This window comes from Somniosus microcephalus, chromosome 2, assembly GCF_052327205.1.
Source record: "Somniosus microcephalus isolate GS21.2 chromosome 2, FLI_Smic_1.0, whole genome shotgun sequence".
In the NCBI taxonomy this organism is placed as follows: Eukaryota; Metazoa; Chordata; class Chondrichthyes; order Squaliformes; family Somniosidae; genus Somniosus; species Somniosus microcephalus.
The window spans coordinates 238,812,311-238,838,404 of NC_140988.1; the positions used below are offsets into that span (position 1 = coordinate 238,812,311).

Genomic DNA, 26,094 nt, shown 5'->3' on the forward strand with positions numbered 1-26,094 from the left:
ACATTTTGTAAAATACAGAGAAAAAAACTAGGCTGCGGAGTGTTATGCTGGTTAGCACGAACAGTTCCATTCGCTGAGCTTCTGCTCAGCTGTCATACCTGTTAGAACAGCAACAGAAACAGGCAGATGGGCCACCTTGGGTCACTTTATGCACCTCCTTATGGTTAGCTCAAGTTTGACATGGTTTGCTGTTTCAGCCAGATGTTGGTCTGAGAACTGTGGAGTCCCAAAGTGAATGAAAAGTGAATTTGTACAAAAATTGTAACGATTTTTATAGCAGTATCTGCAAGCCAACGCAAAAGGAATGATCTAACTGCAGCCCAGGAATATCACTCAACTTAAGGGAAACTTTCAATCATGTCCTTGGTGAGGCAATAAATATTGTATTCAGAAGGTGTTTTCACCTGGCTCCCAAGTTTTTTCAATGCTTCAGACATTTTATTTTCATATTCGACAATAAAATGGAATGTTTAAGGTGTGCCTCCTGAGTTGCTGTCTTTGGGACCAGGAACCCATCTAATATGCATAATGTTGTGAGGAATAGTGTCTTGTAAAGTGAGAAAAATTGCAAAAGGAAACTACTTGAGACTAGCAACAGTAAATATAGTTCCATTAAGCAGCAGTACTGCAGTACAGTCATAAAATAATATCATTGCACTCATTGCTCTGTGTAGCAAAGATACTTAAGGGATTAAACATTTAATGGGAATATATATAAACTGTGAGACTGCGTAAAATCTGATCATGGGTTGAATGTTCCAGCATATTTTCATAATGACGCCACATGTGCTTTAAATGCTACAGCATTTCACTCCCATTTCCTTTCCCAGGAGACTTTGCAAAGTTTATGTCAACATCTGTAAACAATAATCTATCTGCGGTGACATCATCCCTCGCCAGCATGTAAGTTCAAGAGTGAAATCATGTTGCAGTTCTATCTTTTAGAACACAGCTGAAATGGTACCTTTAAAAACTGCCACATAGCCTGTTGAGGTTATTTAATGCTCATAAAATGAGACAAATCGCTTTTGAAGAAAAGGTCTTTGTGCTATTTTACTTCAAAGAAACATAGTATAGTAATTTAGAACAAATAATCTCTACAAAATACCCTTTGTCAGAAATCTTTTTATATACAAGCTTAGTGTTAAGATCATTATCAGAACACATGCTTACAACACAAAGAATAATGCCATGGAAATTACACAGTGTGATCTTATCGTATGAAGGTTTAATGCGCTCGTATCAAATTTCTTTCACCGTTACTTTAATATTTATTTTAACCTATTTATTTTACATAGATTAATATTTCCATTAAAACAACATACAAAAGGATTTGGTAAAAGGCTCTGCGCCTTGAGCAGAGCCTCACCAAATGGTAACACACTTGAAGATAAGACTATAATATTGTAGCCCTGATTCGCTGATCTATGTTCCCATCTCATGAAATTCTGATCTATGAGTGCAATCTGCTGAATTTGCCTCTAAGAATTTATACGATAATACTACACAGTATAATTTCAAGGCTATTAAGGATTAAATGTTATTTTGAAGAATGGCAACATTATAACATAGTCTGTTGTCTTTCCAAACTCCGAAAATAAAATCATAATGATTTACCTTAACAACATACTTAAAGTTATTATTTTCCTCTTTTCTTTCTCTGTCTTGTGCCAGTTATTTGTTCTTTCACCTTCAGGCCATGGGGGGAAGGGAGGCTACAAGCACTGTTGACATATCCATAGGTCTCTGCTTAGGCTGCCGTTCAGGTGTTGCAGTTTTACTTTCCTGATCACTGTGAGGTACCTTATCTCTCTGATGAATTTTACCTGAGGATCTTAACGAGATGCTGTTTTGAGGATGTCCAGCAAGAACCATCAATTGAGGTTAGATATCTGAGCAGGTCTCCTAGTTTTAATTACAATGTCTTAACATGGCTGACTATATTTTGCCCTTACCTTTCTCAATCTGTTTTAATAAAATTATATATATATATTTTAAAATTCTCTCACTGACTGTTAGCCCAAAATTAGACTATTCTCAAAATCTGTTTTAATATATCAGTCTTAATGAAGATTTGTACAATATTCGGTATTAGTAAACAAAGCATACATGTAAGAATAGAATGTGATTGTAAGTAAATGTGCTCACAGGAATGTGTCTTCTCTTAACAGTTGGAGTATTGGATGGAGACGAGTTTGCGCTGAGAGCATTTTCAATGTCTTGGTCAAGCTGGTCCAGTTTCATAATGAGCAGCACCATGGAGTCCAGTCGTGCTCGATCTCGATCTTCCCTCATTTCCTGAGGAAACAGACCATACAATTACAATTTGCAGACCTAGAATCATAGAATTATACAGCACAGAAGGTGGCCATTTGACCCATCATGTCTATGCCGGCTCTTTGAAAGAGCTATCCAATTAGATAGGAAAAAAACTACTTTTCTTTTTTAGAAAGAATAGTATTTTCTAGTTTTACATGACTGAGAATGGACACATCTCAGAATGTTAGATGAAAATAGAAATCAAAGGCATTACCATTTTCGAAACTCCCATTTTATTTTGGGAGAGTTTGAATTAGTAAAGATGTGGAAGAGTGTCATATGTTATTAATTCTATGCTGAACATGGTAAGGATGCCATAGCAACTTGTGATTTCTTGTTTTAAGTTTTGTTACATATATCATGTCTACTGATGTAGCCAAGATAAATCTTTTTATGAATACTGAAGGTGAGAATTGGAGAATTGTTAATTTCTGTTCCCTCTGCATGAGTCAGTATAGTTAAATTAGAAGACGCTCATTTATTCTGTAGGTGTGACGGGCACTTCCACTTATCTCAGCATTGATGGTTCATGCATGTGAAGATCCCAAGGGCAAAAAAAAGCAATTACAAGTTGGCAACAGTATCCTGCATTCCAAAATTAACAACGATGAATTTATAGTTCTACCAGAGGAAGGGCAGACACAGATATACACATATCAATATTATTTTTTAAATGAGTAACTTGCCGAATGGGTGATTCCAGGCATTATTTCAAGTGTGTAAAAGAGCATAATTCATTTGTGGCTGCGGTTCTCATGAATTACGGTTCTTTCAGGCTCATAAAAGAGCTACCATAACTCATTGTCCCTGTTGAGATATCTTGTGTTACCATCATCTGTTTCAGTTTGTCGGAGTAGGCTGCACCGCCTCTTTTCTGGGGATTTATGAAAGATACTCAACTGAATATATACATGTGTGCGGTAAAATGGAAAGTCTGGTGTTGCAGCGTGAAGAAAGGGGTTGCAATTTTAATACTTTCCATTTATGTTTAGGAGAGCAACTTAATGTTACCTAATATGGCACAAAAAAGATTGAAAATGTTCTTAGAACGCAAGAGCATAAATCATAGGATCAGAAAAGGCTAATGAAGCCTTACTCCTTCCACAGACCAGATACAATCTATCCTATCATAAACTCTACCCACTTATTTAATCTCCTAAGGGAAAGCTCTGCATAAATATTCCCTGACCCTCAAAATCAATTAAGCCAATCTCCAGAATATTCTTTCATCATCATAGTTCCACAGTTCAATTGTACCTGCTGCTCGCCACAAAAAACTGCGGCATTCATCCCAGCAACACGCAAGACATCAGAACCCATGTATAGTAGATCATCAAAATTTATACCTGTCCCTGTAATTTCTTATCCTGTTCCCAATCACATATTTAACCAGCTTCACCAAAGCGTACGAGAGCACAGGCCTTACACTAAACATCCGTAAGACAAAGATCCTCTACCAACCTGCCCACGCCACACAGTACTGCCTCCTGATTATCAAAATCCACGACGAGGCCATGGACAACGTGGTTCACTTTCCATACCTCGGGAGCCTACTGTCGATGACGAAGTCCAACACCGCCTTCAGTGTGCTAGTGCAGCCTTCGGTCGCCTGAGGAAGAGAGTGTTTGAAGACCAGGACCGCAAACCCAGCACTAAGCTCATGGTCTACAGAGCAGTAGTGATAGCCGCCCTCCTGTATGCTTCAGAGACATGGATCATGTACAGCAGGCACCTCAAAGCACTGGAGAGGCACCATCAATGCTGCCTCCGCAAGATCCTGCAAATCCATTGGCAGGATAGGCGCACCAACGTCAGTGTTCTCGCTCAGGCCAACATCCCCAGCATCGAAGCTTTGACCATGCTCGATCAGCTCCGATTGACAGGCTACATCGTCCGCATGCCCGATACGAGACTCCCAAAACAAGCGCTCTACTCAGAGCTCCGACACAGCAAGAGAGCCCCAGGTGGGCAGAGGAAATGCTTCAAGGACACCCTTAAAGCCTCCTTGAAAAAATGCAACATCCCCAACAACACCTGGGAATCCCTGGCCCAAGACCGCACAAAGTGGAGGAAAAGCATCCAGGAAGGCGCCGAACACCTCGAGTCTCTTCGCCGGGAGCAAGCGGAAGCCAAGCGCAAACAGCGGAAGGAGCGCACGTCAACCCAAGCACCCCGCCCACCCGCCCCTTCAACCACCATCTGCCCCACCTGTGACAGAGACTGTAGGTCCCGCATTGGACTCATCAGTCACCTGAGAACTCATTTATAATGTGGAAGCAAGTCATCCTTGGTTCTGAGGGACTGCCTAAGAAGAAGATTTAACCAGCTCCTTTTTAAAGGGGCTTATTGTCTCAGTCTATATCCTTGTTGTTTGAGGCCTGTTCCATGTTTCCACTAATTAATGGAAAAATGTCTCTTCTATTTCCTAGTTTTCATATGAAGCTTGTTCATTTTAAACCGGTGTCAAACTCTGTGCATGGTCTCCCCCAAAACTAAATCAAATAAACTTCCGGAAAACCTATCTAACCATAAATCCCACATTATTCATCGCTGATTAGTTGTCTTTCCCTGGTAACAGTTTGGGGATACAGTAAGGCCCTCAGTGGAACTTTTTTTTATTCATTCCTGGGATGTAGGCATCGCTGGCAAGGCCAGCATTTATTGCCCATCCCCAACTGCCCTTCAGAAGGTGCTGGTGAGCTGCCTTCTTGAACTGCTGCAGTCCGTGAGATGAAGGTGCTCCCGTAGTGCTGTTAGGGAGGGAGTTCCAGGACTTTGAGCCAGCGATGATAAAGGATCGGCGATATACTTCCAAGTCAGGATGGTGTGTGACTTGGAGGGGAACTTGCAGGTGTTCCCATGCGCCTGCTGCCCTTGTCCTTCTAGGTAGTAGAGGTGGTGTGTTTGGGAGGTACTGTTGAAGAAGCCTTGGTGAGTTGTTGCAGTGCATCTTGTAGGTAGAATTATAGAATCATAGAAATTTACGGCACAGAAGGAGACCATTCGGCACATTGTGTCTGTGCCAGCTGAAAAAGAGCTTTCCAGCCTAATCCCACTTTCCAGCTCATGGCCCGTAGCCTTGGAGGTTACACCACTTCAAGTGCATATCCAAGTACTTTTTAAATGCAATTAGGGTTTCTGACTCTACCACCCTTTCAGGCAGTGTGTTCCAGACCCCCACCACCCTCTGGGTGAAAAAGTTCTCCTCAACTCCCCTCTAAACCTTCTACCAATTACTTTAAATCTATGCCCCTTAGTTATTAACCTCTCGGCTAAGGGAAATAGGTCCTTCCTATCCACTCTATCTAGGCCCCTCATAATTGTATACACCTCAATTAAGTCTCCCCTCAGCCTCCTCTGTTTGAAAGAAAACAAAAATGGTACACACTGCAGCCAGGGTACGCCAGTGGTGGAGGGAGTGAATGTTTAAGGTGGTAGATGGGGTGTCAATCAAGTGGGCTGCTTTGTCCTGGATGGTGTTGAGCTTCTTGAGTGTTGTTGGAGCTGCACTCATCCAGGCAAGTGGAGAATATTCCATCACACTCCTGACTTGTGCCTTGTAGATGGTGGAAAGATTTTGGGCTGTCAGGAGGTGAGTCACGCACTGCAGAATACCCAGCCTCTGACCTGCTCTTGTAGCCACATTTATTTATATGGCTGGTCCAGTTAAATTTCTGGTCAATGGTGACCGCCAGGATGTTGATGGTGGGGGATTTGGTGAGGGTAATTGATGTAATAAAACTCACTACGCACTTGGTTTGAGTATAAAGCAAGGCTTTAATCAACTTGTTTCAGAACATGGAGGTCTAGTTGTACTTCACTAGTTCCTGTCTTACAAAATGTCCCTGGCAAGCTGGGCCCACGCCCGAGTAGTTATACTCCTTGGACGGCGCCACCAGCTGGTCGTCCAGCGTTATTTCATGAGTAGTTTCTTTATGATGATGAGATTTATAACATTCTTCCTGCCTAAAAGATTTGGAAGTCCGACAACTTCCTCTTAACGGATTAGGCGGACCACGAATAGCCGTAGTCTTTTAGATCTTTGTTTATGGCTAGAAGGCACGTCTCCCCGAACCGTGTCTTGGTCCCTGGGCCGCTTGGTCCGTACCGGTGGATTGACAGGGCCCGTGTTGCCCTGATCAACCTGAGGGAGGCTGGGGAGATTGTGACTCCGGGTGTGGGTCCCCACAGGCACAGAGCTGGCTTCATCCTGTTTGATAACCAGGGATTGACCGGCGTCCTGGCCTCGGATGGCCATTCCACGGGGAGCGCTCAGCTCGCCGAGTGGATCCGCTGGGGCAGCCGGCAGATCTCTCGATGTCCCAGGTATGGCGTCATTTTCGGGGGAGCGGAGAGTGTCGGCATCATCACTGTGGGTCCCTCTATCAGTTGGGTCCATGGAACTGGCTGGACAGGGAGCCAGGTCCCGGAGCGAAACGGTGGACTCCCGGCCATCAGGGTACCATACGTGCACGTACGTGGGATTGACATCCGTGAGTTCTACCTCATCGACGAGGGGATCATTTTTAGAAGAGCGGATGAACCTTCGGAGCAGCATGGGGCCGGGAGCTGCCAACCATGATGGTAGGGATGTCCCATGCATGGAGTGACGCTGGAAGCTGAAGAATCACTCATGACGGGCTTCACTTGGCCAGTGCTGGGACTAGAGTCCTGGCGGATCATATAACTAGGGCTGTAGAGAGGGCTTTAAACTAACTAGTGGGGGGGAGGTTCCTAGAGAGCAAATAATAAAAATGACAACAGAGAAGGTCATAGACTTAGGTAGCAGTGGGGAAATTAAAAACCAGAGCATGTCAGGAAGGGGCAGAAGGTATGGAGTAAAAGGTAAAGTAATAAAAAGGGCAAAAGCAGGAACTAAGTGTCACAAAACATCTTTGAAAGTTCTCTATCTGAATGCACGTAGCATTCGTAACAAAATAGACGAGTTAATGGCACAAATAACTACATATGGGTATGATCTTGTGGCCATTACAGAAACATGGCTGCAGGGTGACAATGCCTGGGAATTAAACATACCAGGTTATTTAACGATCAGGAAGGACAGGCAGGAAGGAAGGGGAGGTGGGGTGGCTATGTTAATAAAGGAAGGAATCACTGTAATACAGAGAAATGATATTGGGTCAAAAGATCAGGATAATGAAACAGTTTGGGTGGAGGTAAGGAATAATAAGGGGAAAAAAACACTAGTGGGCGTAGTCTATAGGCCTCCGAACAGTGGCAACTCTGTTGGACGGAGTATCAATCAGGAAATAGTTGAGGCTTGTAATAAGGGAACATCTATAATTATGGGGGATTTTAACTATCATATTAATTGGACAAATCAAATTGGGCAGGGCTGCCTTGAGGATGAGTTCATTGAGTGTATTAGGGATGGGTTTCTTGAGCAGTATGTAACTGAACCGACCAGGGGGCAAGCAACCTTAGATCTGGTCCTGTGTAACGAGACAGGATTAATTAAAAATGTCCTAGTAAAGGATCCCCTTGGAATGAGTGACCATAACATGGTTGAATTCCATATTCAATTAGAGGGTGAGAAGGTTGGATCTCAAACAAGCGTGCTAAGCTTGAATAAAGGAGACTATGAAGGTATGAGAGCGGAATTGAGTCGAGTGGATTGGGAAAATAGATTAAAGGGTAAGACGATACATGATCAGTGGTGTTCATTTAAGGAGTTATTTTACAACTTCCAAAAAAAATATATTCCACTGAGAAGAAAAGGGTGTAAAAGAAAAGACAGCCATCCGTGGCTAAGTAAAGAAATTAAGGATAGTATTTGACTAAAAACAAGGGCATATAAGGTAGCCAAATCTAATGGGAGGATAGAGGATTGGGAAAACTTTAAAAGACAGCAAAAAATAATAAAAAGATTGATTAAGAAAGGGAAGATAGATTATGAAAGTAAATTAGCAAAAAATATAAAAACAGATAGTAAGAGTTTTTATAGTTATATAAAAAGAAAAAGGGTGGCTAAAGTAAATGTTGGTCCCTTAGAGGATGAGACCGCGAAATTAATGGTGGGAAATATGGAGATGGCAAAAACACTGAATGAATATTTTATATCAGTCTTTACAGTAGAAGACACTAAGAATATCCCAACACTGGACAAATAGGGGGCTAAAGGGGGGGGAGGAGCTAAACATGATCAAAATCACTAAGGAAGTGGCACTCGGTAAAATAATGGGACTCAAGGCGGATAAATCACCTGGACCTGATGGCTTACATCCTAGGGTCTTGAGGGAAGTGGCGGTAGGGATTGTGAATGCATTGGTAATCATTTTCCAAAACTCCCTGGACTCAGCAAAGGTCCCGGCAGACTGGAAAACTGCTAATGTAACACCCTTATTTAAAAAGGGCAGTAGACAGAAGGCTGGAAACTATAGACCGGTTAGCCTAAAATCTGTGGTAGGTAACATTTTGGAGTCCATTATTAAGGAGACAGTAACAGGACATTTGGATAATCATAATTTAATAGGACAAAGTCAGCATGGTTTTATGAAGGGGAAGTCATGTTTGACAAATTTGCTGGAGTTCTTTGAGGAAGTAACATATAGGGTGGATAAAGGGGAACCAGTGGACGTAGTGTATTTAGACTTCCAAAAGGCATTTGACAAGGTGCCACACAAAAGATTATTGCTTAAGCTAAAAAATCACGGGATTGGGGGTAATATTCTGGCATGGATAGAGGATTGGCTATCTAACAGAAGGCAGAGAGTTGGGATAAATGGTTCATTCTCAGACTGGCAATCAGTAACTAGTGGTGTTCCGCAGGGGTCAGTGCTGGGTCCCCAACTCTTTACAATCTATATTAACGATTTGGAGGAGGGGACCGAGTGTAACATATCAAAGTTTGCAGATGATACTAAGATGGGAGGGAAAGTAGTGAGTGAGGAGGACATAAAAAACCTTCAAGGGGACATAGACAGGCTAAGTAAGTGGGCAGAGATTTGGCAGATGGAATACAATACTGGAAAGTGTGAGGTTATGCACTTTGGCAGGAAAAATCATAGAGCAAGTTATTATCTTAATGGCAAGAAACTGGAAAGTACTGAAGTACAAAGGGATCTGGGGGTCCTGGTGCACGAAACTCAAAAGGTTAGTATGCAGGTGCAGCAAGTGATTAAGAAGGCCAATGGAATGTTGGCTTTCATTGCTAGGGGGATAGAATATAAAAATAGGGAGGTATTGCTTCAGTTGTACAAAGTATTGGTGAGACCGCACCTGGAATACTGCGTACAGTTTTGGTGTCCATACTTAAGAGAGGACATACTTGCTCTCGAGTCAGTACAAAGAAGGTTCACTCGGTTAATCCCGGGGATGGACATATGAGGAGAGGTTGAGTAGATTGGGACTCTACTCATTGGAGTTCAGAAGAATGAGAGGCGATCTTATTGAAACATATAAGATTGTGAAGGGGTTGGATTGGGTGGATGCGGGGAGGATGTTCCCGATGATGGGTGAAACTAAAACTAGGGGGCATAGTCTTAGAATAAGGGGCTGCTCTTTCAAAACTGAGATGAGGAGGAACTTCTTCACTCAGAGGGTGGTAGGTCCATGGAATATGCTGCCCCAAAAAGCTGTAGAAGCTACATCATTACATAAATTTAAAACAGAAATAGACAGTTTCCTAGAAGTAAAGGGAATTAAGGGTTATGGGGAGCGGGCAGGAATTTGGACATGAGTCTAGGTTCGGATCGGTCATGGCCCTGTGGGTAGCGGAGCGGGCCCAGGGGCTGTGTAGCCTGATCCTGCTCCTATTTCGTGTGTCGAATTCTGTTAGATTCAGGAGATGGTTCTGTGATAGTGGATTGGCGGTTAGGATCAGATCAGCCATGATCTTATTGAATGGCAGAGCAGGCTTGAGGGGCCGATTGGCCTACTCCTGCTCCTACTTCTTATGTTCTTATGTTCTTGGGTGTGACATTGGTAGACGTAGAAAGGAGAGACCTGATGGAATGCAACACATCAGGGAGCATAGTTTCCCACTGCTGGTCTGGTAGGTTGCGTGACCTCAGCGCAAGACGAACAGCGTTCCAAATGATAGCGTTGTATCTCTCAAACTGTCCGTTACCGATGGGATGGTACGGTGTAATTTTTCTTGTGGTGATTCCCCATTGGGAGAGATAACTTTTGAGTTCGCTTGACATGAAGGAGGGACCCCGAGCAGAGGGGATGAAATTGGCCGTACCGCAAAGGGAAAAGACTTGATCGAGACATTTGATCATTGTGGAAGTAAGCATATTTGGACAGGGGAATGCAAAGGGAAAGCGTGAATATTCATCCACCATAGTCAGTAAGTAGGTGTTTCGCGTTGAGGAAGGCAATGGCCCTTTAAAGTCAATGCGGAGTCACTGCATTGTGTGTATGAGCAAGCCATCCGATGGACGGAAGAATTGCGGTTTTAATTCCGCACAAATTCTACAGGAGGAGCACGTTCTTTTCACATCTTCCGTAGAAAATGGGAGATTTTTAGATCGCACAATGTGCAACATACGGGTAATGCCAGGATGGCATAAGTCAGTATGAAGATCCGCCAGAGTCGAAGTTGACATAGAAGAGCAGAATGCCCGCGTGAGGGTATCCGGGGCCACATTCTCTTTGCCGGGTCGATAATGTATGGTGTATCCAAAGGCGGCCAATTCCATCCTCCAGAGTTGTATTTTGTTATACTTGATCTTAGTGCGTTTCCGGTTATCCAGCATAAAGGCCACGGAGCGCTGATCGGTTTTAAGTGTGAAATGGCGATGAGCGAGAAAATGACTCCATTTACATACAGCTTCGATGATGGCCGCAGCCTCCTTCTCGACAGGAGGATAATGGAGCTCGCTACCCTGCAAAGTTCTGGACAGAAATGCAACGGGTCGACCACCTTGATTCAAGGTAGCAGAGATCGCCACCTCCGATGCATCGCACTCGACCACGAAAGGAAGATTTTCATCAATGGAATGAAGCGTGGCTTTTTCCAGCTGTCGCTTGAGGAGGTTGAAAGTTGAAATAGCCGTTGCCTCCAATGGAAATGACTTTGCATGAAGCAGGGGCTGGATCTTGTCAGAGAAGTGGGGTATCCATTTCGCATTATAGGCGAACATGCCTAGTGCCCGACGAAGAGAGCCGAGATTCGTAGAGGGTGGGAGCTCCTGAAGCGGACGAAGTCGCTCCAGATCCGGTTTGATGACACTGTTGCCCACCCAGTAGCCAAGGATGTTGACTGATGGTACTGATTTCACAGATTTGGACTCATTTAAGGTTAAGTTGCGACGACGGAGAACGTCACAAAATTTCTGGAGGTTGGCATCATGATCCTTCTGGTCATGACCAGCAATGGTGATATTATCCAGATATGGAAAAGTGTCCGTTAAGTTCTCCTGTTTGACTAGGCTATCCATTGCCCGTTGAAAGACGGCCACCCCATTGGTGACCCCAAATGGAAGGTGACAAAACTGGTAAAGCCGACCATTGGCCTCAAAGGCCGTATACTTTTTGTCAGAGTCCTTTAACGGTACTTGATGATATGCGCTCTTTAAAGCAAAGTTTGAAAATACCTTGTAGTTAGCAAGGTTATTGATTATGTCATCGATGCGTGGTAGTGGGTAGGCATCCAGGTCAGTATGCTGGTTAATAGTTTGCGAGTAATCAACGTTTCTTGTGTTGCTTCAGAGGCTTTTTGACAACGACGACTTAAGCCTGCCAGGAAGATGAACATGGCTCAATGATACCGTCAGCTAGAAAGCAAGAGATTTCTGCCTCGATAAAGGATCGATCATCTTGGCTGAAACGTCGTGATTTAGTGACTATGGGCTTACATCGGGGGAAAAGATTGGCAAACAAGGAGGGCTCGTCGAGCAAAGCCACCGAAAGCGCACAAAACGGTACTTTGGAAATAGTAAGCTCCGGCTTTGATCCTCCTAATTCGAAAGTGAGTCTTTTGTGTTGTTTCTGGAAATCCTGTCCCAGGAGCACATCACTGCATAGGTTCTTGAGCACATCGAGCTGGGTGGAGAAATAGGTGCGGCCATTGAGAATAAGGTCGACAAGACAAAAGCCGGAAGAGTTGGTGGTCAGTGTTGTCAGAGCCATTGCAATTTCCCTGTCCGAGGGGAAAATACACAGTTTTAACTTACTGACAGCCCGCTCACTAATGAAGCTGTCAGAGCTGCATGAGTCGATTAGTGCACTCAACATGTGCCCACTTACCGAAACCTTCGTGGCTGCATGAGACATACTTTGGGGAAAAGCAGCTGCGATGGGAGGAGGGGCAGTTTTACCCTTGACAGCTGTAACCTTAGTAGTGGTTCTTGGGGGAGGAGCAGTTTTATAGATTGCAGCTGTAACCTTAGTAGTGGCTCTTGGGGGACGAGCAAATTTATAGATAGTAGCTGCAAAACTAACAGGAGCTCCCGACCAGTATACCTTAGAAAAGTGGCCTTTCTTACTAACTGCGGCTCTTGACTGGCATACCTTAGAAAAGTGACCTTTCTTGCTGCAATGATTGCAGGTTGCGTTACGAGCAGGAAAAAATGTCCTATAATGGAACGTACCTCCACAGAAGTAACACTTCCTTCCAGATTGCCAAGATGCCGCTAGGGCGGGGTCGTCATCAGTGTAGGTTTCTAGGGTACGGGTGTCATCAGCCTGGTTGGAGTCATCATCCGTGAGGGCTTCCGCCCGAGGCCTATGGAAAGAGTCACTAAAAGTGATAGCAGCAGCCTGTACACGTGGTGAAAGATAGGTATCTGCATTCCTCTTTGCTAAGTCCAGAGAACATGCCTGGTCATAGGCAGCCTGTAACTTGAGGGTTTTATTCTCCAACAGATGCTGATGTATGAAGGGAGACGAAATCCCATTAATAAAGGAATCATGAATTAACTCCTCCTGGTACTGCTCAGCTGTAACAGCTTTAAGATTAAATCCTTGCTGAACCTGCAAAGTTTCTGAAGGAATTCGTCAAGTGATTCCCCAGGTTGTTGTCGAGTTGTGGCCAGTAGATGCCGAGCAAAAATTTCATTTGGGGACTTGACATATAGCTGCTGTAGTATTTGGATAGCAGCATCATAGTCTACACAGTCTTCGATATAATCAAACACATGAGGGGATACATAATTGGCAAGCATTCGTAATTTATTAGGAACATTCTCACCACACTCCTCAAGGAAGTTGCTAAAGGTACGATACCAGTGTTGCCATACCTTAGCAGCTGTAAGTGAATTCAGGTCCAGGTCGAGACGGGCGGGTCTGATTAGTTTCTCCATGATGGATAGATTACTTGTCTAAGTTCCCTTCTACGGTTCGAGTCGTGGCTGGCTGTTCCCGAAATCACCCAAAGCATGGAGTCGATATCAAGTTGATTAAATTGACGTAATAAAACTCACTGCGCACTTGGTTTGAGCATAAAGCAAGGCTTTAATCAACTTGTTTCAGAACATGGAGGTCTAGTTGTACTTCACTAGTTCCTGTCTTACAAAATGTCCCTGACAAGCTGGGCCCACGCCCGAGTATTTATACTCCTTGGACGGCGCCACCAGCTGGCCGTCCAGCGTTATTTCATGAGTAGTTTCTTTATGATGATGAGATTTATATCAGTAATCCCATTGAATGTTAAGGAAAGGTGGCTAGACTCTCTCTTGTTGGAGATGGTCATTGCCTGGCACTTGTGTGGCGCGAATGTTACTTGCCACTTATTAGCCCAAGTCTGAGCGTTGTCTTGATCTTGCTGCATGCGGGCATGGACTGCTTCATTATCTGAGGAGTTGCGAATGGAACTGAATACTGTGCAATCATCAGTGAACATCCCCACTTCTGACCTTATGATGGAGGGAAGGTCATTGATGAAGCAGCTGAAGATGGTTGGGCCTAGGACACTGCACTGAGGAACTCCTGCAGCAATGTCCTGGGGCTGAGATGATTGGCCTCCAACTACCACAACCATCTTCCTTTGTGTTAGGTACAGATCCAGCCAGGGGAGAGTTTTCCCCCCGATTGCCACTGACTTCAATTTTACTCGGGCTCCTTGATACCACACTCGGTCAAATGCTGGCTTGATGTGAAGGGCATTCACTCTCACTCATCTCTGGAACTCAGCTCTTTTGTCAATGTTTTGACCAAGGCTGTAATGAGATCTGGAGCCAAGTGGTCCTGGGGGAACCCAAACTGAGCACTGATGAGCAGGTTATTGGTGAGTAATTGCCGCTTAATAGCACTGTCGATGACACCTTTCATTACTTTGCTGATGATTGAGAGTAGACTGATGGGGGGTAATTGGCCGGATTGGATTTAAAAATAGAAAGTTTTACATTAATATAGCGCCTTTCACGACCTCAGGACGTTCCAAAGTGCTTTACAGCCAATGAAGTACTTTTGAAGTGTAGTCACTGTAGTAATGTAGGAAAAATGGCAGCCAATTTGTGCTCATGCAAGCTCCCATAAACAGTAATGTGAATAATGACCAGATAATCTGTTTTAGTGATGTTGATTGAAGTATAAATATTGACCAGGAGACGGGGGATAACTCCCCTGCTCTTCTTTGAAGTCATGCAATGGGACCTTATGGCCCCGATTTTCCCGAAGGTGCGGGGAATTGTCGGGTTCCCCAAATGTCGGGTTCCGACCCGAATCTAAATGGGTCAGCCAGTTGCACGCAATTTTCACTCAATTGGCCAATTTATTTCCAGCATGTGGGCACCCTTGCTAATTGTCCATTTCCAGTCAGAAAGCCCCACAGTATGATGTCATCATTCGTGATGCTTTTAAAGTGTCCAGCAAGCTTTTCAACCTCTGCAGGCTTCCCAGCCAGTCTTGCAGAATGGCAGAGGAGCCTGCACCAGCTGCTGCCAGCGGCAGAGACCGAGCTGCTGCCAAATTTTAAGAGACATCACTCCAGACATTGGTGGATGGGGTAAGGGCCCACAGGGAGGTCCTCTTCCCTAGCTCAGGGAGGAAGAGTCCTCCCAAAGAGACCAGTGCGGCATGGATGGAGGTGGCAGCAGAGGTCAACTCTCAAGGAGTCACCCGACGGACCTGGATGCAGTGCAGGAAGCGCTTCCATGACCATCACCGTACAGGAAAAGTAAGTATGAAGTTTCCATTACCCTCAACCTGATCCCCATTGCCTTTCCCCAGCAGCATTCAGCTTCAGCAATCTCTTCCTCCACATCCCACTTCACAGTCACAACCATGCACCCTTACCCATTCCCTCTCTCTCTATGCTCACATTCACAGAACTATTCCACCATGCAGCCCTCACACTGCCTCTCACTCTGATGCTTGGAACACAACTGACAACACACAGGGAGGGCCCTTGGTCTTGCAGCCTCACACCATCTTTGTCTCCTACTAAGTATCTATGCTATGCAATCTCTACACTCACTCCTGCACTCTCACTCAAACTCCACTTGTCTCCCTCATTGCAGGAAAAGAGAGCTCACAATAGGAGAGAGCGTTTGAGGACTGGAGGAGGACCACCCTCAATCGCCCACCTGAGCCCCTGGGAGGAAGCCGTGATGGAGATTGCTGGGGGTGACGTGCCTGTGGAAGCTGGGACAGGAGAGACAGGAGCAAGCCCGCAAGCTGGTGACAGAATAGTTTCCCATCTCTCTCATTGACATAGCATGAGTTGCTGATATGATTCTGAAGCTGCATCATTTGGACTTATGCGCATATGCCAAATCCAATGTGCAAGTAGCCTTGGCATCACATCTCTAACTCTTCCCTTTACTCCCCCACAGGACCATCCGGAGCCCCCATCCCCACTGCTGAGGAGGAAGAGGCTTTGCAGCCAGACTCCTCAGAGGAAGCTCCAGCCTCTGAGGGCGCAGCGCCAGCAGAAGTAAGTGCACCCAGCACCAGCGCAGACACTCACACCTCGGGGGGGCCTTCGGGACATAGAGTAGTGTTGTCACCTGGTGTTTCACAGCTCACAAGTGAGCATCAGCAGATTGTGGAGACAGGGACAGCAGTGGAGAGTCCTTGTTGGAGGGCGCAGGCCTCTGCCAACTCAGCTCAGCTGCATGTCGACCCTATGCCTCTGGGTCCATCCGCAAGAGAGGTGGTGATGGATCTCCATGCACAGATGCAGGAGTCTCTGGCAGGTTTTGTCTCCAGGGTCGCTGCAAGTGTGGAGCGTATGGAGGAGTCCATGGCGAGCGTGAGTCATTGGCACATGAAAGCATCACCACGGAAAGGCTGGCTACCTCTGTGGTAAGGCTGGCTACTGCCGAGGAGAGGAGGGCTGCGGCCGAGGAGAGGAGGGCTGCGGCCGAGGAGAGGAGGGCTGCGGCCGAGGAGAGGAGGGCTGCGGCCGAGGAGAGGAGGGCTGTGGCCGAGAAGAGGAGGGCTGCGGCCAAGGAGAGGAGGGCTACGGCCATGGAGGAGCTTAGTTGCCAGGTTATCGAAAACATGGTGAGTGCTCAGAATAGAATGACATCTCTTGAGGAGCGATGGGCATCTATTGAGCACCGAAACCAGACCTTCATGGAAGTCCCTCTGAGCAGGACTTCCAGTGCAGATACAGGTCCCCATGGCCCCCCTGATGTGCAGCAAGGTGCTCTCCAGCCAATTGCAGGCATTGAGGGGGAGCTGACTCATGAGAGGGAGGTTGTTGGCACACCTCAGGGAAGTGGGGGCTCCTCTCCTCTCACTTCCATGCCACTTCAGAGCCCTGGGTCAGAGCCCCGCCAGAGTCCACACCCAAGTGAGATAGGAGTCTCAACCCCTGCACAGCCGCAGGAGCAGCAGACTGCTGGCGAGCCCTCACAGGCTCGCTACCCCAGAGGACACCCGCCAAAGGTGTCGAGACAGGAGCAGCAGCAAACTGAGCAAGGGGCCTCCACATCTGCTGAAGCCACAGGGGCACCACTACGTAGGAGCATGCGTAAGAGAAAAATAAAGCACCACTAATCACAAGGGTAGTCACTTGGGTGAGAAGTCTTGTATATAGTTTTAATGCCATCACTTTGTTGTATATAAAAAATCTGGTGGCAACTGCTGGAGTTGTGGCGTCTGTCATTTGGCAAATGGGGAGTTCACATTGAGGCCTTAGGATTACTTGCAGATGTCAGCAAGCTGGTCCAATAGGTAGAAATGCGCAGGGATGGGCCACTGTCCATGGTCAGTTAAGAAGCAGCGAGGCTACAGTGTTTGAGGTACCAGGCTACGCAAATCAGCCCAGGATGAGTGTGTTCCTTGCATTCCGTCCAGCAATGTTCTCGCGCACTGGTGCCACTGGTTGACGGGCCTCTGCAGGATGCTCGTTTCCGTCCTCCTCCTCCTCGGCTCTGTGAGGAGCCTCTTGGTCCTGCGGAATCGGCAAGCCATGACGCTGTGCCATGTTGTGAAGCACACAGCATACCACAATGATTTTGGAGACCCTGGCTGATGAATACTGTAGGGCTCCACCTGATCTATCGAGGCATCTGAAGCGCATCTTTAGCAATCCGATGGCTTGCTCGATAATGCATCTGGTGGAAATGTGGCTGGAGTTGTAGCGCTCCTCAGCTTCGTTGGCTGGTCTCCTCACCGGCGTCATTAGCCAAGTCCGCAGGGGATATCCCTTGTCTCCAAGTAGCCATTCCTGAAGCTCGTTTGGCAGACTGAATAGCGGAGGCACAGTAGACTGGTGCAGTATGAAGGAGTCATGGCAGCTGCCAGGGTACTTGGCACAAACATGCAAAATCGCCTTCTTGTGGTCACACACCAGCTGAACGTTAAGGGAGTGGAAGCCCTTGCGGTTGACAAAAACTCCTGGATTGCGATGGGGTGCCCTAAGGGCCACATGTGTGCAGTCAATGATGCCCTGCACCCTTGGAAAGTCTGCCAGCTGAGCTAATCCACGAGCTCGCACCCTCACACTTGCGCGATCCCGGGTGAAATGGATGTGATTGTGTGTGAGGGCAAAGAGGGCATCGGTGACCTGTTTGATGCAAGTGTGTGCGGCCGCCTGGGAGATGCCGCTGATGTCTGCTGCTGATCCCTGGAAGGAGCTTGAGGCATAAAAGTTGAGTGCGGTGGTGACTTTGATGGCCACTGGTAAGGAGTGTAGACCTGGTGCTGTGGGCTCCAGGTCTTGCTGTAGCATTGCGCAGATGTCAGTCACTACCTCTCGCGAAAGTCGGAGCCGCCTTTGGCACTGCTGCTCAGTCATGTTGAGGTAGCTCACCCTGTGTCTGTAGACCCTGTTTGGGGGGTATCTCCTGCGCCGATGGCCTTCCATGCGCTGGCCCCTTCTGGCCTGTGCTGCCTCAGGTGGCTGAGCCGCAGCCTGTCGCTCCTGCTGGTGCTGCTGTTGTTGCTGGTGCTGCTGTTGTTGCTGGATCTGCTGTTGTTGCTGGATCTGCTGCAGCCTCCTCTGCTGTTGGAGATCCTCTAATGCCAAGAAGCGAAGGAACAAAAGGCCTCCCATGCTTCTGGCAGATGCCTCCGTTGAGGAGGCCCTGAGTTAGGGTGCTGAGAGGGGCTTCCCAGGAGCTCACACTGGAGAAGTGTGTGAGGCTCCAACCTTCCACAGCTGTGCCTAAGCCTTCAACAAGTTGTCCCAAGCCTTGAGCAACAAGGTCCTGCAGCCTACAAATGCTGGCTGATTAAATCTCTTCAGTCCTGATTGACCTGCAGCTGAAAGCAAGCAAGCCGGCATTGTTCACGCCAGGTTTCATCAGCAGTGTGCCCACCTGGTGTGTTTTATATGGGGAAAGGCTGAAAATTCCAAGGGCCCCTGAAAATAGGATTAACCATGCCAATTATTGGTCATTAGCCTCCCGCCGACAATTCCCGCCTGCGGCGGGCGGGACTGATTCGGGTTGCGCTGAAACGCGGGGGCAAAAGTCGGGCGGGGCGGGGAATCGGGCGGGAGGGTCGCGACCCCCTATTTCTGCGATTTTTCAGCCCCCGCCCGCCTGAAACCCCGCCCGACGGCTCCAGGAAAATCGGGGCCTATATGTCGACCTGAGAGAGCAGACTGGGCCTCGGTTTATTTGGGATATTCAATATTCAGGAAAGATAGGCAAAAAGGAAAAGGAGGTGGGGTAGCATTGCTGGTTAAAGAGGGGATTAACACAATTGAAAGGAAGGATATTAGCTCTGATAATGTGGAATCTGTATGACATAAGTTTGCGTCCGAGCTCGGTGTTCTTCCGTCATGGATGAATCCTTTGCTTGAACAGGCTCAGAATTCTCTGTCAACCTGGAGTTCTGCTCTGCAGCTTTATTCTTCTTGGTACCATAAGTCCTTCTGCATGTCTTCGTTTTCTTCCCCATCATCGGCAAGTCCCTTTTAGCCTTGTCTTCCATATTCGACTTGGTCTTATCATCATCCATTTCAGAATCTGAGCTAATAGCTTGCACCGAGTCCTCCCTCATTATGGCTTTTAGGTAATGCCATTCCATGTCTATTTTCTTAATCCACTCCCGTCCTAGAAGTGGTGGTCCTCCCTCAGGTAATACGTACAAGTTCATTCTTGGGTGTTCTTTACCCCTATCTCTCACCTTGACTCTTATTTTCCCCACGGGGTATACGTTATGCCCCGTGTATGTCTGTAATACGAACTTGGTATTTCTTAAAGGTATGTGAGAGAATAGCCGGTGGTAGTCCCTTCGGTTGATGACTGATAGAGCTGATCCAGTGTCCAGCTCCATTCTTACTTGGACTCCAGCTATTTTTAGTATGACCCAGATGGTCTGTAGATCCGTTTCTTTACCCACATTGTGGATTCTCAGACTACCCAGCTCCTGGTTGTTTGGGTCTGAGTCTGAATTCTGTTCGTCTGAACTCTTCTCAGCCACCTTGTGTACCTTGTTGTACTTTTCTTGTGGTGGCTTCCTTTGATTATTGGTCTTTTTCCCGGACCGGCATACCTTCGCGATGTGACCCAGTTTGCCACATTTCCTACACTCTTGGTTCTTAAACCAGCATTGATCCTGATCATGCGTTGCCTTCCCACAATGGTAGCATTTTGTTGTGCTTGAAGTAATTTGGTCCACCCCGAGTGCCGCCGCCTTTAGTTGCATTTCCGCCGTTCCTTTCGCTGCGGCTTCGTGCGATGCAGCTATAAGGACAGCCCTGTCCAGTGTGAGGTCGTTCTCTTCCAGTAGTCGCTTCTGCGTCCCTTCTTTGGACAATCCGCATACGAACTTGTCCCGCAGCGCTTCTGTCAGATTCCCTCCGAACTGGCAGTATTTCGCTAGCCTACGCAGTTCGACCAAGTATTCCGCATTGCTTTCGTCTTTCCTCTGCGTTCTTGCGTAGAATTTGAATCGTTCAGCCAGCATCAACGGTGTGGGGTTCAAGTGGTCCTTCAGCACAGCCACAATCTCTTCGAATGTCTGATCCGCTGGTTTATTTGGTGCTATTAGATGCTTCAAGAGCCCGTATGTTTTGCCCCCATCGAGTTTAGCAATGTTATCGCCTTGTCGTCTTCCTCTATTTTGTTGGCTTCGCAATAGATCTCTATGCGTTCCACGTACGTGGCCCAGTCTTCTATTTCAGAATTAAAGTCGTTAATATTCCCTCGCTTAGGCATCTTTCTTCCCTTGGGAGCAGCACCAGTATTTCTTTAAGTATTCTTATTTATTTGTTTGTTTCTAAGATGGCGGTTTTCCCGCGAAATCGGCGGTTTCCCGCTCTTCCTTTCTCGCCCCGCCCACTTCAATGGCGGTTTCCTGCTTCTGGCGTCTTCTCCGCCTAATGGCGGCTTCCCGCGTTTCTTCCCGGTGGAAGGGGTACGCTTCCCCCACAGCGGACAGGTTCAGCCGCTGGCTGGCTTCCGCACAGCTCCCCTTACTCGGCTATGTCTTTTCCTCCCGCCCGCACGGCTCTACCGGCGCTGGGTACACCCCGTTAATGGAGGACAGTTCAGCCGCTGGACTGGCTCTCGCACAGTCTCTCTCTCCGTACCCGGCTCTGTCGCTCTCTCACCCGCACGTTCGGTGCTACCGGCCCTGGGTACCCCGTTGGTGGAGAACAGTTCAGCCGCTGGACTGGCTCTCGCACAGTCTCTCTCCCCTTGCTCGGCTCTGTCTCTCCCTCTCCCGCACGATCGGTTCTACCGGCTCTGGGTACCCCGCTGGTGGAGGACAGCTCAGCCGCTGGACTGGCTCTCGCGCAGTCTCTCTCCCCTTGCTCGGCTCTGTCTCTCTCTCCCACCCGCACGGTTCCTGTTCGCCTCCCAGCCCTCTCGCAGACCGGTGTTTCCCTCCCCGGCTGCGGCTGGGTTTCTCTTCCCGCGCCTCCTCACAGTCTCAGCGCTTCGTGGCTGTGGTCGCTGCCCGGTTTTCCCGCTGATCGAGGTCCGACTGTCTCACGACGCCGTTGGACCCGACTTTCTGACCGGCTCTGTTCCCCCTCGACCGTGGTCGAGTGCACAGCCCTTATCCTCCGGATATTCTCTACACCTTCCCCTACTCACAGTCTCCGCGGCCGCCTTGTTTCCAGCTGATCGGCTCACTCCGCACCGTGGTAGAAGGGTAGTCAGTGCCTGTTGCTAATGGAAGCTTTTGTTGCTAAAGTCTTCCTCCTTCCTCCTGCTGCAGCCTCGTGTTTTCTTTCAGCAGCACGACGAGGGCGGTTGCCTCTCTTCGACGCTCTTCTTGCTTTGGTAATCTTGCCGCAGGGTACGATCGGACTCGTCGCCACTGTAAAGTCTGTGGGTTGTGCAGTTAATAAATACACAGACTTCAGAAGTAACAAACAAACAGGTCTTTACTATTCGAAGGTCCGGGTGAATCTGCCCCAGCAATCCTGCTACAACACTTATATACTGGTGTGGTCACTATCGGTATTACAGTATACAGAAGCCAAACAAATAGTGCCACACCTAAAGTAGTTCCCTTAAAGGTGAACGGTTACATTCAATAGTTCCCTTAAAGATAGACGGGTACATACACTACAGTATGGGTAGAACTGAAAAATACCAAGGGGCAGAAAACGTTAGTGGGAGTGTTATATAGACCTCCAAACAGTAATGCGGAGGTCGGGGATGGCATCAAACGGGAAATTAGAGAAGCGTGCAATAAGGGCACAGCAGTTATCATGGGTGACTTTAATCTACATATAGATTGGGCTAACCAAATTAGTAACAATACTGTGGAGGAGGAATTCCTGGAGTGTATACGGGATGGTTTCCTGGACCAATATGTCGAGGAGCCAACCAGAGATCAGGCCATCTTAGACTGGGTATTATGTAATGAGAAAGATTTAATTAGCAATCTTGTTGTGCGAGGCCCCTTGGGTCAGAGCGATCATAATATGATAGAATTCTTCATTAAGATGGAGAGTGAAATAGTTGACTCGGAGACTAGGGTCCTGAATTTAAATAAAGGAGACTACGATGGTATGAGGCGCGAGTTGGGTAGGATTGATTGGGGAATGACACTGAAAGGGTTGACGGTGGATGGGCAATGGCAAACATTCAAAGATCGCATGGATGAACTACAAAACTTGTTCATCCCAATTTGGCATAAAAATAAAACAAAAAAGGTGACTCAACCGTGGCTAACAAGGGAAATTAGGGATAGCATAAGATCCAAGGAGAGGACATATAAATTGGCCAGAAAAAGCAGTAAACCTGAGAATTGGGAGCAGTTTAGGATTCAACAAAGGAGGTAAAAGAGATTAATTAAAAGGAGGAAAATAGTGTATGAGAGTAAGCTCGTGGGGAACATAAAAACTGACTGTAAAAGCTTTTATAGATATGTGAAGAGAAAAAAGATTGGTGAAGCCAAGCGTAGGTCCCTTGCAGTCAGAATCAGGGGAATTTATAATGGGGAACAAAGAAATGGCAGGCTAATTAAATACATACTTTGGTTCTGTCTTCACAAAGGAGGACACAAATAACCTCCCAAAGATGTCGGGGAACATAGGGTCTAATGAGAGGGAGGAACTGATAGAAATCAGTATTTGTAAGGAAATGGTGTTAGGGAAATTGATGGGATTGAGGGTTGATAAATCCCCAGGGCCTGATAATCTACATCCTAGGGTACTTAAGGAAGTGGCCCCAGAAATATTAGATGCATTGCGGGTCATCTTCCAAAATTCGATAGACTCTGGAACAGTACCCATGGATTGGCGGGTAGCTAATGTTACCCCACTGTTCAAAAAGGGTGGTAGAGAGAAAACGGGTCATTACAGACCGGTAAGCCTGACATCGGTAGTGGGGAAAATGCTAGAGTCCATTATAAAGGATGTAATAGCAGAGCACTTGGAAAACCGTGACAGGATCGGACAAAGTCAACATGGATTTACAAAAGGTAAATCGTGCTTGACTAATCTACTGGAATTTTTTGAGGATGTAACTGGTAAAATAGATAAGGGAGAACCAGTGGATGTGGTGTATTTTGATTTTCAAAAGGCTTTCGATAAGGTTCCGCATAAGAGATTAGCATGTAAAATTAAGGCACATGGGATTGGGGGCAAGGTATTGACTTGGATAGAGAACTGGTTGGCAGACAGAAAGCAAAGAGTTGGAATAAACGGCTCTTTTTCCGAGTGGCAGGCAGTGACTAGTGGGGTACCGCAGGGATCGGTCCTTGGACCCCAGCTATTCACAATATATATTAATGATCTGGACGAGGGAACTAGATGTAATATCTCCAAGTTTGCAGACAACACAAAGCTGGGTGGGCGTGTGTGCTGTGAGCAGGATACTGAGAAACTCCAGTATGATTTGGACAGGTTGGGTGATTGGGCAGAAGCATGGCAGATGCAATATAACGTGGATAAATGCGAGGTTATCCACTTTGGTGTCAAAAACAGGAAGGCAGATTATTATCTGATTGGGAGAAGGGGAAGTGCAACGAGACCTAGGCGTCCTTGTGCACCAGTCGCTGAAAGTAAGCATGCAGGTGCAGCAGGCGGTTAAGAAGGAAATGGTATGTTGGCCTTCGTAGCGAGAGGGTTTGAGTACAGGAACAAGGATGTCTTGCTGCAGTTGTACAGGGCCTTGGTGAGACCACATCTGGAGTATTGTGTGCAGTTTTGGTCGCCTTATCTGAGGAAGGATGTTCTTGCCATGGAAGGAGTGCAGCGAAGATTCACCAGGCTGATACCTGGGATGGCAGGAATGATGTGTGAGGAGAGAATGGGGCGATTGGGCTTGTACTCGTTGGAGTTTAGAAGAAGGAGAGGGGATCTCATCGAAACTTATAAAATTCTGACAGGACTAGACAGACTAGATGCTGGAAGGATGTTCCCGATGGTCGGGGAGTCCAGAACCAGGGGTCACAGCCTAAGGATAAGGGGTAAGCCATTTAGGACAGAGATGAGGAGGAATTTCTTCACCCAGAGAGTCGTGAACCTATGGAATTCTCTACCAAAGAAGGCAGTGGATGCTAATTCATTAAATATATTCAAGGAGGAGTTGGATATATTTCTTAAGGCTAGGGGGATCAAGGGATATGGAGAGAAGGCAGGGACCGGGTACTGAATTTGGACGATCAGCCATGATCTCATTGAATGGCGGAGCAGGCTCGAGGGGCCGAATGGCATACTCCTGCTCCTATCTTCTATGTTTAACGTCTTATCTGAAAGACAACACCTCCAACAGTGCAGCACTCCCTCAGCACTGCACTGGAGTGTCAGCCTAGATTTTTGTCCTCATGTCTCTGGCGTGGGAGTTGAACCCACAGCCTTCTGACTCAGGGATGAGAGTGCTACCAACTGAGTCACGACTGATATACCTGGGCTACTTTTCACTTTGTCGGTTAGATGTTGGCGTTGTAGTTCTACTGGACTAGCTTAGTTAGGGGCACGGCTAGTTCTGGAGCACAATTCTTCAGCACTACAGCCAGGATATTGTCGGGGCCCATAGCCTTTGCTCTATCCAGTACACCCAGCCATTTCTTGATAACATGTGGAGCGAATCGAATTGGCAGAAGACTGGCTTCTGTGATGATGGGGACCTCAGGAGGAGGCCGAGATGGATCATTCATTCAGCACTTCTGGCTGAAGATGGTTGCAAACACTTCAGCCTTTTCTTTGCACTCGTGTGCTGGGCTTCTTCATCATTGAGGTTGGAGATGTTCATGGAGCCTCCTCCTCCTGTTAGTTGTTTAATTGTCCACCACAATTCATGATTGGATGTGGCAGGACTGCAGATCTTTGATGTGATCCATTTATCATGGGATCGCTTAGCTCTGTCTATAGCATGCTGCTTCCATTGTTTAGCATGCATGTAGTCCTGTGTTGTAGCTTCACCAGCTTGGCACGTCATTTTTAGGTACGCCTGGTGCTGCTCCTTGCATGCTCTTCTACACTCCTCAGTGAACCAGGGCTGGTCTCCTGGCTTGATGGTAATGGTAGAATGAGGAATATGCTGGGCCATGAGACTACAGATTGTGGTCACTCATTTCACCTTTCTACTGCCGTGGGTTTCTCTGAGGCCTTATAAGGGCACAATAGAAAGAATTTCCCAGGGTCGTCCCCCAACACTTGTGGCGGCGGTGGGGGGGGGGAGACTGTTTAAGCACCACACCCCTTCCCCCACTTTTTTGCCATGAATTTTCCATGGTTCTGGAAACCTATCATTTTCCACACATCATTTAATTATCTGGGGTCATCCTTATAATTAGCAGTCCCATTCCTACTCAGATATTCATCCAGCTCTGTTTCAAATGTGCTATTTAACACAGGGTTAACTACTTGAGCTGAGAATATGCTCTGTGTATCCAATATTCTATGGGTACAAAACTCCTTCTAATCTCAAGTCTTCCTTGAGGGTTTATGGTCACAGACCAGACCTGTTTGTATGTATATTATCCATTCCTCTCAACTTAAAA

At 46.9% G+C, this 26,094-nt stretch overlaps 1 protein-coding gene across 1 annotated transcript in view; it reads right to left on the minus strand.

Moving 5' to 3' along the window:
- Nucleotides 1-26,094, minus strand: part of LOC147123306 (rho GTPase-activating protein 7-like) — a 266,741-nt gene that overhangs the window by 81,809 nt on the left and 158,838 nt on the right. Inside the window, exon 2 of the mRNA XM_085965765.1 lies at nucleotides 2,149-2,298. Coding sequence (XP_085821891.1) covers nucleotides 2,149-2,298 — 150 coding nt within the window. The remainder of the gene's footprint in view (nucleotides 1-2,148; nucleotides 2,299-26,094) is intronic.